This window comes from Drosophila elegans, unplaced genomic scaffold (assembly GCF_018152505.1).
Source record: "Drosophila elegans isolate 14027-0461.03 unplaced genomic scaffold, ASM1815250v1 contig_208, whole genome shotgun sequence".
In the NCBI taxonomy this organism is placed as follows: Eukaryota; Metazoa; Arthropoda; class Insecta; order Diptera; family Drosophilidae; genus Drosophila; species Drosophila elegans.
In genome coordinates, this window is record NW_024545578.1 from 22,936,121 (window position 1) to 22,949,199 (window position 13,079).

Sequence of the window (13,079 nt, forward strand, 5' to 3'; positions counted from 1 at the left end):
GCAAAAGTGCAAAAATTTTATTCGCTTTAATCATTTTTTTTTGAATGCTTAGAAAGTTGTAATGTTAGAAAAAAGAAAAATTTAATATTATTTTATCTAAGCCGGTACAATACTGGAAACCGGATTTGGCTTCGGTTTTGGTACCGTTATCGCAACCAAAATAACATATATTTGTACCGAAACCGTAACCCTTATCGAAATAGCTTTAATTATTTAACCTTTATTACTTAAGTATACATACATACGTTTTCTGCGAAGTTTTATTATTTGATAGTGAACAACGCTTCCCGAAGTCGTTCAAAACAACATTTTCCAACATTCTTATGTAAATTGAAGTTAATAATGATCCTATTTTTGTATGTGGCTGTTTTTTTCCTTTGCCGCAGACTGTAGGCACTCAGTGTTCCACGATTCTTTGTATGTAATTTTACCTTTTGACTGTTTTGTGGGGCACATGCAATTAGCCTGATTGCATCTCTGCTTGGAAATTGAGCATATGGAAATGCTCTATACTCAACCATTCGTAATCCGCTTTGCCCACAGTTCTCATTTATTTATAATTAGCCAGTTTATGGCCAACCATCTTATGGCCAGCTGGTCTGGCTTTTTAAAATAGCCAATTAGTTGGCTTTAAGTTGGCATTATTTATCGAGGGCTTTTCATATATAAGTGACTTTGCAACTTCAGTTCAGTTTAGTATTGACTTTCAACAAGATGCATTTCTTAATTTTGGTTGTGTTTTTCTGGGCGGCTCTATTTGCATCGATTAAAGCAAATAATATTCCTGAAAAGGACTTTTTGCTTCAGATCGAGAACACACTGCAATTCGGTAGTTATGAGGATCCATCTGTTTTAGATTTAAACTAGTTACGAAGTGAAAAAATGTATTAAAAATGCCAACTAAAAAGCTTTATAAAATATTTAAAAGTTAATTGCAACAAGATTTATGTAAAAATTTATTTAAATAAAATTAATTAAATTTTGTTAAAATTTTGGATATTTTGCACGCTCAGTAAAAGTGAGTTTAGTTGGAAATTTAACTTTTAAAATGTCACCTACTCTGTTGTGTAGCACACTTTTAAGCTTCAACAAATTAGGATAAAATTGTAACACTAAATAAATAGTTGATTTGTTGTGTTAGTTATAATTGAAGCTGTTTACTAAAACAAAATGAATTTTATATATAAACCTCTGTAAAGGACTATAAGATATATTACAATTAAAAAGTATTAAAAGTATGCAGACATTTTGATCTTCTAATGTGAACAGCAAAATTGGAGTTTTGACAACATCTTTCGCAAAAGCTTTTTGTTATTCAAATGTTCATCGCCACTCCTATCGAAATTTAAACCCGGAATCGAAGCTCACATGAGAGACATTTTAATTGCCGAATTGTGTGAAACAATAGAACAGATGGGGACGTCAAACAACCAAAATGCTGGCAAACCGCTAATGACAACTATTCAACAAAATGTGTTTTCAATTCCCCGACCGCAGCGAAAACCCAACTAAGTAAATATGAAACTACGCAAACGTGGTTAAATAATTTGCACGGATTCTCTAAAACGAAATTTAGTTGAATCAATATTTGGACTGATTATAATAGAATGAAAAGTAAATAATTCCACGAAAAGAGGAGCTCTATAAGAGTGGGATCATGGGACAGCAAAGGCCAGTTGAAGTTGAGGTTGTTCGTTTGGCAAAATGCGTCTGTTCGTTGCTCTGCTTTGTGTCAGTTTGGTGGCAGTGTCCTCCGGCCAGTTGTCCCGGCGCGGAAGATTGGGTCGCTCCGCTCAGATAAAACTGGCGGTGGAGCCACCAACTCTGCTGGTGAAGAATGCCGGAATCGTGCCATCCGTGCTGGTGAAGAATGCCGGAATTGTTCCCGCTGTCGATGTGGCCGCTGATGTAGAATCGCCCAGCATCCTGCCGCAAGTGTCCACTTTGCCCTATTATCCCCGCTACTGGCCCGACTATGGAGCATCCACTGGCGGCTGGTATCCCCGAGGCTGGAACAGTCCCCGCTACTGGAACAACAACAACTTCTACGGCTACGGAGCACCCTTTCTGCCCAGACGTCGTTTCGTCAAGCCCGTTGTTACACCTGTTGTGACACCCGTTGTGACACCCGTTGTGACACCCGTTGAAGATCCCGCAGCCTCGTCCTCCTCCTCCTCCTCCTCCACCACCACAACCACCACCACTGTCTCCGGTGACAATTCTGAGGACTCTTCATCCACTGTGGATGCCGCCGTTGACCCCGAAGTGGTTGCCGATCCCGTCGAGCCCGTGTTCACCACCCAGGTGATCTAAGGAGCAAATGGGATCAAGTTAAAATAAAGTTATGTACATATTGAGCAAATACTATATCTTTTAAAAGGATTGGGGAAAAGGGGTATTTAGTTAACTCAACCTTAACTTAGCTCTTAACGAAAGTTTTGAAATCTTCCTAAACTTTCTTTGCTTTTTGACTGTATTGACAATTTTTCAATATTTGAACCATTTATAAGTTTTAGCAGAGATCTAGGGGTAACACAGGAGCAAAAATCAAATTTTTTGAAATTTTTACGAACCAATTGTACTTTTCCATAATAATTGGGTAATCTTGAGTAAAAGTCGCAAACAAACGTATGTTTCAACAGCTTAGGGTTTCGCGGTACAGTTAAGAATACGAAAATCCGATGTTTCTCAACTTTTTTAATTGCTCCCCGATATAATGGGAGCTACATCATTTTTTTTTTCAGATCTTAATAAACCACCGCAATTTGGATATATCGTTAAATATACAAAATATAGAAATATAGTAATATTCAAAAGTTACATTTCAGTCTTAATTAATCCTATTGATGGATCTAACAAGAATATTATAAATTTGTTCAAATTTCGTGGTTTTTGTACATTGGCAATATTATTATTTAAACAATTGGCACAGCTGGAAGGAAGAGAGAATTGTAAATATAAATAAAGTGTATAATTATTAAATTTATTAACATAAACAACAAGTTTACTCCTTTTTTACATAGAATTTTATTTTTAGTGGTTGCATTAAACATTTTAATAAGATAATGGTTGCATTTTTAGACAGCAAATTGTCTTTATTAGTTTAATTATTATTTAACAAGTCATAAAGTTACTTTAGTTTGTTTAAAAATTCAGCACTTAAAGTTTATTTAAAAACTGAAGTTAAATAGATGCCAGTTTTGAGACAAGTAAACAAATTGCATATTTGTTTTTGACTTTAGAGTTTGAATATAACCTTTGTGATCCAGCACTCGTGCCAAAGTTTAATGTCCATTTATGGCCAATTTAGTGGCCAAACCAGAACGGGGCAGTCCGCTATCTTATCACAAACGCTTTGTATATCGCAAACGCTTTTTGAGGCTTTGAGTAGAGTGCAAACACAGAGCTCAGTGGGGCATTAAAGGTGCAAAATCCACTGGCATGGACATGGCTGGCAACCAGTTCTGACCAGCCCCAAACACGGACAAAAGCAGCCGGCAAACAGCCTTCCATATGGCGCAATATTGAAATATCCAATCAAAATGTTAATTCGAGGATAGAAGAAGAGAGGAAAAGTGAAAATCAAAGGACCAGTTTTCGTTTACGGACAGGCATTGTATTTTTGAACGGATCCTGGCCAAGGATCGTCTCACTTCAGGTGGAATTTTCATCGAAATTTGATGGGTTTTTATGTACATTTACGTTCAGCCAGAGATGGATTTTAGAAAAAAAAAACCCTTTTCACACTTGTTGGATCATTAAACGGCGGAACCTCTGGGCAAATACATAAAAAGAGGGGTTTATTGTTATTTTTGCTCTCAGTTTGTTTGTATACAAAAATGTATTTTGTTTTCGCCTATGTAATCGGAGCATATTGAGGTACTTTCTATGCTCGCCGGAAAAGTGGGAGTTGGGATGGCGGTGACGTGCTTTCTTCTCCATGTTTATTTTTAGGGTTTTGGCCGGGACTTAGGGTATGGCGCCAGCGGACCACTCCCTCTCCGGCCCCCAGAAAACCTCCCCTAAATCCCAGCCCCTATTTTCATGAGCGCTTTCACACCAGGAGCTTTGGGCTATGCAAATGAATGAATGCCCATGAAAGTTTGCGCCGAATGAAATGAGTACTTTCTTGTGCAGTTTCCCTAATTGCATCAATTAGCCATGTAAATGTCAATAGCTATACTACCAAGCAACTAAAGATCTCTATATTTTAAATTAAACTAAAGCCATGGTCAGTATTGTCGACACACGTTTGTATTTTCTTCTTAGCCAAATGTTTATTTAAAAATCAAATATTTTTTATCACTTACAACTTTAAAGGGTTCAAATCATAAGAAATATAAGTATCATGTGAATTGTCAACTTAGAAACATACTAAGAGTTTCACGATTTCTTTTAGGTTTTACTTATAGCTTAAACATTATTTTCAATATTATTTTAAATAATATTTTATATTCATTTAGGCTAGATTTAAAATTTATATTTTTTAAAGACTATTAATCAGTAAATATTTAAACATGAATTTTTAGAATTTAAAAAAAAAGTTTTTTTTATTAAATAGTCAAATAAATTATATAATCTTTTTTTCTTAAATAATAACACATTGTTAAATTAAGAAATATATATGTTTTAGCCAACAATATGGATAAATGAAGGAGCACTGAACCCGGTTAAGTGTTATTTCTATATTCTAATCACAATGGCGGGCTTAATAAGCTGAATGTAATGAATAAACATCAGATATGAGAGCTGGCCCCTAATAATCCCCTACACATGACTGCATATGTGTACACTGGTCGAAATGGTTTATTGCTCTCTATCTCTATCCGCATCCTGCTATCAAATGATGTCCTGACATTCAGCTGACTTGATGAGAGCTCAGCCATCACCATCGCTGACATAACAATTGGAAACACTTCCGTTTCCACATGGGCAGCCACGGGCTGTATTTATTTGTGGGAGGTGGCTGGAAGTCCAGTGGGATCAGTGGAAAAATGTGGCCTATAAGCAAACAGAAATTAGCGCCCAACGTCGAAGGAAATGATTGCCCAGGAGATGAACGCAGTTATGGGATGTCTGTTTGTTGAAACGAAGGCTAAGTAAGAGTTATAGGAGGTACTTCGTAGGTAAACACTATGGAATTTGTTAAGCTTGTATTCTTTGCTGGTCAGAAACATTTTTAGTTGTGGCCTTAAATATAGAATTTAGGAATGATGGTTTTATTTTATTTAAAGCTGAAAGATGTTGATTAAGGTCAGTTATTTTTAAATTAATATACTAAGCTATAATCCCGAACTAACCGCAATGACAGTCCCTCTTCGTATTCAACTTGTCATATTTTGTGAGCCCGCAAAATCAACAAACAATAATTTAAAGCCAACACATGCCAGATACTGCGACACAGAGGGGTCCCGACTCCCCATGGGACTAGACAAAGTTTCGTAATTTTTTGTATGCAAATTACCGCGCATGGGGGTCCTCGGCGTGGCAAATTGACCAAAACATGTCAAGCGTGTCAACAAGAATTATAGCAATTGTGCGACGATTTCAATAATATGACCTGGCAAAGGTCACAACAAAATATTCCTGGAACTATGCGGAAAACAGCATAGTCATCTAAAAAGTAGTTTATTTTTTGCGAAATTATTTCTTTGTAACTAAATATTTATTTCTAGAACCTATAAAATAATACAACTTGTAAAATAAAAAGAAAATTCTCCAAAGTTGTGAATAATTGGTTGTTTTATTTTGTAAATAAAATCATGTTTTCATTTGTTTGGAAAATGAACGTCATTACCAATTTAAAGAAATTTTATATTTATACATTTTTGGAGGCAAGAAAGTTTGCAAATTCATAAATTTAAGTTTCCTTTGCAGTTTCAAAAACATATTTTGATTTTTCATTTTCTAATTCAGTTTTAATCAATAGATAATTAAATTCTGGGCACAACCAGTTCACCAACTCTTTTATTGTGAATGAAAAATAAAACAGAACGTTTGCTCGATTTCGGATAATTGGATGAAATTGTGGGACCGCCAAGAGAATTACTTTAATTGGCAGCAGCCGGGGCAAGGTCGCCGACAATCGAACGGGGTCAGTCGATATGGCCCATGCTAACATTAACTGGGCTAAGGAATCGATTGCAATCACAGTCATAAAGCGAATTACTTTGAACCCGAAACGTACAGGCTGCAAGAATGCCATCGGTTCACTTGGGGGTTAACAGGGTAACAGGGGTAACAGGGGTAACTGGGGTTATGGGCGGGTTAAAGGGACTGCCATGGGGTCAAGTGTAATGGACGTGAACATGTGATGCACGGACTGTTGACCAAGCCATATAGAAATGGAGCAATTGTCTCCTAGGTTGGGTCACTGAGTCAGCAAAGGAAAGGAAATGAGCGCTTCCCGTGGCTTGTTTCCCTTTGTCTCCGATTCATATTGTGGCTTAAGCTCTGCCGTTGATCACTAAAAGGTTTCCATTTTAATTAAATATCGTCCGGGCGAAATTACCGCCACTATATTGAATTCCTTTCGATGGTGTTTTGCTGTATTCAATTGAAATTCAATTAAGGGTGACATTTCATAAGACGTGTCTTTTGAATTGAGTCAGATTTATCATTACCAAAGACAATTGTAATGGAAATCACACAAAGGTAGTCAGTAATAGTGGTATATATTACAAGAGATGTTACAAATATTTAAATAAATGTGTTATAAGCTTTTTGTTAATTCAGATAAATCTTTTGTACAAAATGCTAACTAAAAATTCATGACTGAATATATTTCTTTGAAATTTAGTGCATGAAATGAAATAATTATAAATATCTTTGAAAAAAAGGCCTTATAAAGTTTGCTTAAAATATTTAAAAGTTAAAGGGATACAAAATTTTGGTTTTAACAATAATGATTAATAATTAATTCATTTTATATTAATACCAACTCTAAGATTCAAAATGTGCTTAGTTATAAACTTTTTTTTTATCAATTAACTAGTTTCTCTGTCAATATATAGCAAGTATTTAAATTAATTTTTATTAAAGACAACTCATATAAACAAGAACAAGATTTTTGATTAAGTTATATAATCAACAACAAATTTAAAGAACAAAATGAAACCATTTCCAAACAACTTGAAGTGCCCTGACCGCCAAATTAATTTGGTACATATGAACTGCTTTTATGCATTTTAAATTTAAAGGTGGACCCTTAATCTCATTAGGCCAATAAAAATTCTTCAATTAAGCAAGTATGATGCCACATAATTGAAAAAGAATGCCAATTATGTGAGGTTAGCCCTAAATTCCTAAGCTACCTCAGGGGGCCAAATTCTTTGACAACCTATTTATAGAGCGCTGAAATGTATGCTACAATTTCCTTTCAGTGGCACGAGGCCAAGTCGAACTTGAATCAAATTATGATTAAGTCCTTACGGACGCCTGTCAGGGGAATGCGTGCGTGAATGTCCTTTCGAGTTGGTGAGTGGGTGGGGATTGCGGGTGTGAGTGTGAGTGAGTATCTATGGGCGTGACATTGATTGGCATTGAGTTTTGGGTGGTGGGTGGTGGGTGATGGGGGGCATAGGCAAATGGGCGACGGGGAAACATGACCGAAACACTCTCGACCATCGACGGCAATCGAGTTAAGCGCGTGTGAATGCCGTTTAAGCCAACGCCATGTCCAACCGCCAACCAACTAATCTCATTGTCGGCATTAAAAATTACAAACACGCGCCGCATTATAATGCAATTCGCTTTTGTTCGACGAGCACCTGACTGCCGTTGCTACCACCGCCATCCTGTTGACTCCTTCGATGGCAACAGTTCTTTCTTTTTAGCCACCTGCACGAACTGTTTACAATTGCGCACAAGTTGTCAATGTCTGTCCCCGTCCTTGGGTTTCCCAAATGGAATCTGAGGGACACAGCAGTTACTGCTTTCACTTTTCTCTGATTTTCCACAGATTGTGCATTCAAATAAACATCATTACATTTTCTTTGTATCGCACGCAAACAAGTAACTTACGTTGACGTTTCCAGTTTCCTAATCTTAACGAAGCTTTAAAGAAAAAGTAGTCTGGAAAAATGCAGTGCATTTTTAATTGGTTAAAAATTGTTTATATTAGTGACTTGTTAGAAAAGATTAATTCAATATGTTTCCGAAAGCATTCAGCATTTTTCCTACGTTTGTTGAACTTTTAAAGAAATTATTAGTTGTTGAATTAATAAAAATTGATTTAACTAAATTTTGATTACCTTATTTATTTTTATTTCATCTTGTCATCTAAAAAAATATTAATAATGGAAAATATTATTTAAACCAGATAAAAAAATAGAAAAGAATAATAATCAGAAAACATTTTATCATTTTCCTAAATCTTTTTAACTTTTGAAAAAATTATTATAAAAAGAATTGTAGAAAAATTGATTTTTCTGAACTTTTATTTCTATGACTTAATCTTGTCATCTAAAGATATTCTGTAAACAAAAATAGTTTTTTTTTTCTATAAACGTTTTTTTATTTATGATTGACCCCAAAAATATGTAATGAAATGCAAGTAACAAGTTTTTTCCGTATGAATTGTTTTTCAATTTTGCTATTTTTCTATGGAAATTATTTTGCTGTTTTGGTTGAGTTCGATTCATATGGCTTATTTGGATTCTTCGGCGAGTAGCTCATTTTCGAGTTCTTCCAATTCTTGGTCAGCAGCGTCTTCCTCGGGATCGAGCTGTTCATCCTCAATCTCGATATCCTCGTCGGCAGCCTCCTCGTATTGGTCATGGGGTTCATCTTCCCCCTGGTCTTCATCATCCTCATCGAGCTGATTCTCTGAAAGATCGGCCTCGTCCTCAGCTTCTTCCTCGGTTTGATCATCCTGGTGGAATTGGTCTTCGCCAGACTCCTCGTCACTGAGATCATGGGAAGTCTCATTAGAAATCTCTTGGGATTCCTCATGACTCTGTGACTCCTCGACGATCTCTCCGTTGACCGTGGGTTCAATGCGATAGTATCCGTTATAGTAGTAAGGGTATCCTTGGTTAGTCCATGGGTTATATCCTTGATTGTTCAATTGGTTTGATGGGGGAGATGGACGGATGGTTCCATCGTTGCTGTTGGCAACGGCATTGGACACTCCCGAAATGATAACCGTGTTGTTTCCAAGTCGAACCGTCGAGTTACTTTGAGCAGCCTCCTCCAATATCGCCTGCAGCCAAGCCAAATTCAGCTGAGGAGCTGCATTGCTGTGGGCCAGGATTCCGGTAAATATCAGAACGGCAAAAGCTATGGAGCGCATGATTTTTAAATCTAGACTGGCTGAGTGCAACTGTGATTATGATTTTCAATTCGCCTCCCTTTGTTTTTATATCTTTGAAAACTGGTTCCAAGCGATCAATTTATTGTGACATGATTACACTATGCTAACAACCATCAAGGTTCTTCAAATCTATGATAATTTTCAAGTTTACTGGTTGAAATTTTTGTTTTGTTTTTCGTTTACCCCAAAAATGAAGCCGAACACATGTGCAAATATTAAACATAATTGGAGGAATAGGAACTAAGTGCACTTAAAATTTGTTATGAGTCATACACTAAGATTGTAGTAGGCATATGAAGAAAAACAATTTTGCTTACTTTTTTTTATAAGGTTTAAAATGGCCTTAACTTGAAACACTTGAGCTTGTGTTTTGATAAATCATAAAACGATAAATAATTTTTAAAATGATTTAGTGGCTTTGTTTATAGAGTGTTAAAAACTGTTAATTCGAAAAGAGAATTTGAAATTGAATTAACACATCCAACAATTCTTTGTTTTTTGCATTACTTTTTAATCTCTCCAATGTTTCCATAAAAGCTATGAAAAAACTAACAACTAATTTTAAAATCCAAAAAGTGATTAAAAAAAGAAAAAATATAATAATAATAAATATGGAATATATAAATATGTTTAAAAAGCATGCTGAAAAATCAAGTTTCACTGTATTCTTAGAAGGTCCCATTGTATCGTTAGTCCAATGTTTACGCACGAGTTCGCCTCGTTTTTGGGCAACAAACCAAGGCAACAGCTGTTACTGAGTAAACATGAAATGGGCGATATCAATTGTTACCCATGCCAGGTTATAATTTTTTGGCAACCAGGGAATTGCTATAAAAGCGAATTTTTGGAAGGAAATTGAAACTTAGTTAAAAACTAAATAAAACAATGCGTGCCTGTCTGTTGCTTGCGCTGTTTGGATGTGTGCTTTTGGCCACAGTTTCCGCCAATTTCGTCGATATTGAAGAATTGGATGACTCCGGGGAGGACAAAGAAATTGCAGATGAGAAAGAAAAATTTGAGGAGCACGAGCAAGATGATGAGGAAGAAGATAATTCCGAGTTCCAGGATGATTTAGATGACTCTGGATCACAGGATGATGAATCGGAAGACAAATCACAAAACGACACTGAAGAAGAAAGCAACGAGAGCAGCCCAAAAAAGCAAGATGAAGAGTAAACGTAATGGGAATATATACCGACGATTATCCACCCATTAGTTGATTTAATTTACCCGTTTTTACCTTTTGTTAGAAGTTTATACAACTGTTCACACATAGAAACACAATTTATCACCGACCGATAACCTACGATTCTATATTTTCCTACCAAATATATTTAATCCTGAAAATTAATAATTATATTAATTGGTGTGTATATATATATTTAATTGACCACTTTTTTGTTTACTCCCGTTGCTTGGAAGTTAAAAACATTTTTTATTATCCGTAGAAACTAATTATTATTAGATTTGAAGTTTAAAAATAAATTTTAATTTTTAAATAGGAAGTACAAAATAGTATAGACTATTTCGTGTTGCATAGATCAAACATTTACTAGTTCTAATTTAAATATTGGCTAACTAAGTAAAGTGCAGTCATTGCACAGTATAGATCAAACATTTGCTAGATATAATTTAAATATTGGCTTAAAAAGTAAAGTGCAATCATTGCACAGTTGGCAAATAGAAAATTTTAAAGCAAACAAATTTTGCATATAAAAGGCTAGCGCCTTTGGAAACTTTTAAACAAATTTGTATAACTAAAGTTGATAAACATGCACTTTTACATGGTACTCGTCCTGATTGCCCTTGTGGTCATGGCTTTTGTGGCTGCAAACCCATTTCCAGCGCCGAATGGAGAAGTGATCGTAATCGTCAACCCACGAATTCCAAGGCCAGAGGACTGTTACAGTACAACAGCTGTGTGGTAACTTGGTACCACATAAGCTTCCCACCCAACTCCTGGACTTTCCCGTTTGACAACAAAAGTGCGTCATTATTGTAAAAACCCCTCCCACTGAGGCAATTGTTCAAATATAAAAAGCATGCTTAACGATTTGACTAACAACAAGCGATTCTGCCCAAAAAAGCTATTGTGACTTCGCTTTTGATGATGATAGGAATGGTTGTATAGCTACAGTTTAGATGTCATGACTTATTTCGGTTTTGTTTATGAGGTTAACGACACATGCATATATATGCTAATTAGCTACACCCGGTACGTTTCAAAAGTCATTTGATTTTATAAAGTCTTTTGTACCTTAAGTTTTTCTTGTACTTACATGTAAAACGGCTGGCTCACAAACAAAATGCCGCTCCGTTACAAATTAATTTATTTATTATATCATATCCTTAGCAAATCAAAACAATCATATAACATGGTTAGAAAAACTTCTTTACTATCTTAATTATACAAAGTTTTTTTGTATTTTATTTTTAATTAAGTGGAAAAGCTTAACATTTCCATGGTAACAAACATTTTGACGATTGCTTAATTTGATTGTAGCAGGTCATTTGGTTTTAAAAATTGTAGTTATGGCCTAAAAGAGTTGAACTGGTAAATTCTCCACTCTTTGCGATTCGTTGTTTCTTTCTTCATTGTTGTTATCCCCTCTTTTTAGCGTATCGGAATCTTCTCCACTGCTTTCCTCATTATTTTCACTACTAGCAGATTCCTGGCTATCTTCATTTACAAATTCCTGTTGTTGTTCATTGGCAGATCCTTCTTGAGCAGTGTTTTCTTCTCCATCGTTGTTAGACGAATTATCATCAAGGATTTCACCAGCTGGACGGCAAATCACGAGATCAACGGCCAGAAAAGCCAAAAGAACGGTGGCAATTGTGAAACGCATTTTCAGGTTTACATTTCAAGAAGTTAAGACGATAACTGCTTTAAATTTTACCCAATCATTTGCTTTATATACGAAAATTCTATCGAATTTCTTCAGAATCGTTGTGATTATGTAAATTTTTATTGCGCATTTCATATTTGTAAAATACAACGCATTTGTTTACGCATGATTATGATTGGGTTAACTCGAAAATAATACAACTAATTTGTGCGATTTTGTGGTATGAAAATGACGATACACTTGAGCTCGCTTTTATAAAGGCCATGACTAAATGATCTGTGAGAAGGAACAATTTTAAATATGTTTATGTACTTAAATTGTTTTTAGCATTATTTTTTTCCAAGGAACTAGTGTTTTATATGGAAAACGTATTTTCTTTGTAGTTGTTAATTTGCAAATATACCTTCTTAAGCCTGATTAACATATATGCAATGCAATTTACAACCCGGATATGTAATTACTTACATTGTAACTTAATAATTGTATAGCTTGCAATTAGGCACAAGGTTTTCCAATAAAAAAATAGCTCGTGAATTTACCTTATTAAGGATATGCTTTATATGGGTTTTCTGCTTGATTGCTATTCCCTAAATGTCTTCGGTGACAACCCGAATACCAAAGGATGATATTGGTGATATCAATGCAGAGTACGTAAAAATCTAAAACTAAAACTAAAAAAGGTTAATGGTCTCTGACGAAAGCATTTCAAGTTTAAAAGCATATATTTTTGAAGTTTTATTTATTTGTTAATGGGCAACAAAACATTGTTTATTGCAAAACATATTTATCATCATCAAGCTGATTTTTGGAATACTATCAAAGGAATAAAATGCGTCATAAAATAATATAAGCATAACTTTTCGAAGTTTTATTTATTTGTTAATGGGCAACAAAGCATTGGTTATTGCAAAACATAT

General features: G+C 35.1%; 4 protein-coding genes across 4 annotated transcripts in view; 3 read left to right on the forward strand and 1 right to left on the reverse strand.

Annotated features, from left to right (window-relative positions):
* The window catches only part of LOC108136071 (synaptotagmin-5), a 61,780-nt gene that overhangs the window by 2,826 nt on the left and 45,875 nt on the right, over positions 1-13,079 (forward strand). The gene's annotated exons all lie outside the window — the stretch shown is intronic.
* On the forward strand, positions 1,659-2,356 carry LOC108136075. The gene has a single exon (XM_017257040.2). It carries the CDS (start codon positions 1,705-1,707, stop codon positions 2,311-2,313), a length of 609 nt encoding a protein of 202 aa, XP_017112529.1. The 5' UTR covers positions 1,659-1,704; the 3' UTR covers positions 2,314-2,356.
* On the reverse strand, positions 8,421-9,344 carry LOC108136074 (nucleoplasmin-like protein ANO39). The gene has a single exon (XM_017257039.2). It carries the CDS (start codon positions 9,290-9,292, stop codon positions 8,648-8,650), a length of 645 nt encoding a protein of 214 aa, XP_017112528.1. The 5' UTR covers positions 9,293-9,344; the 3' UTR covers positions 8,421-8,647.
* Positions 11,045-11,366, forward strand: LOC108136083. The gene has a single exon (XM_017257048.2). It carries the CDS (start codon positions 11,086-11,088, stop codon positions 11,239-11,241), a length of 156 nt encoding a protein of 51 aa, XP_017112537.1. The 5' UTR covers positions 11,045-11,085; the 3' UTR covers positions 11,242-11,366.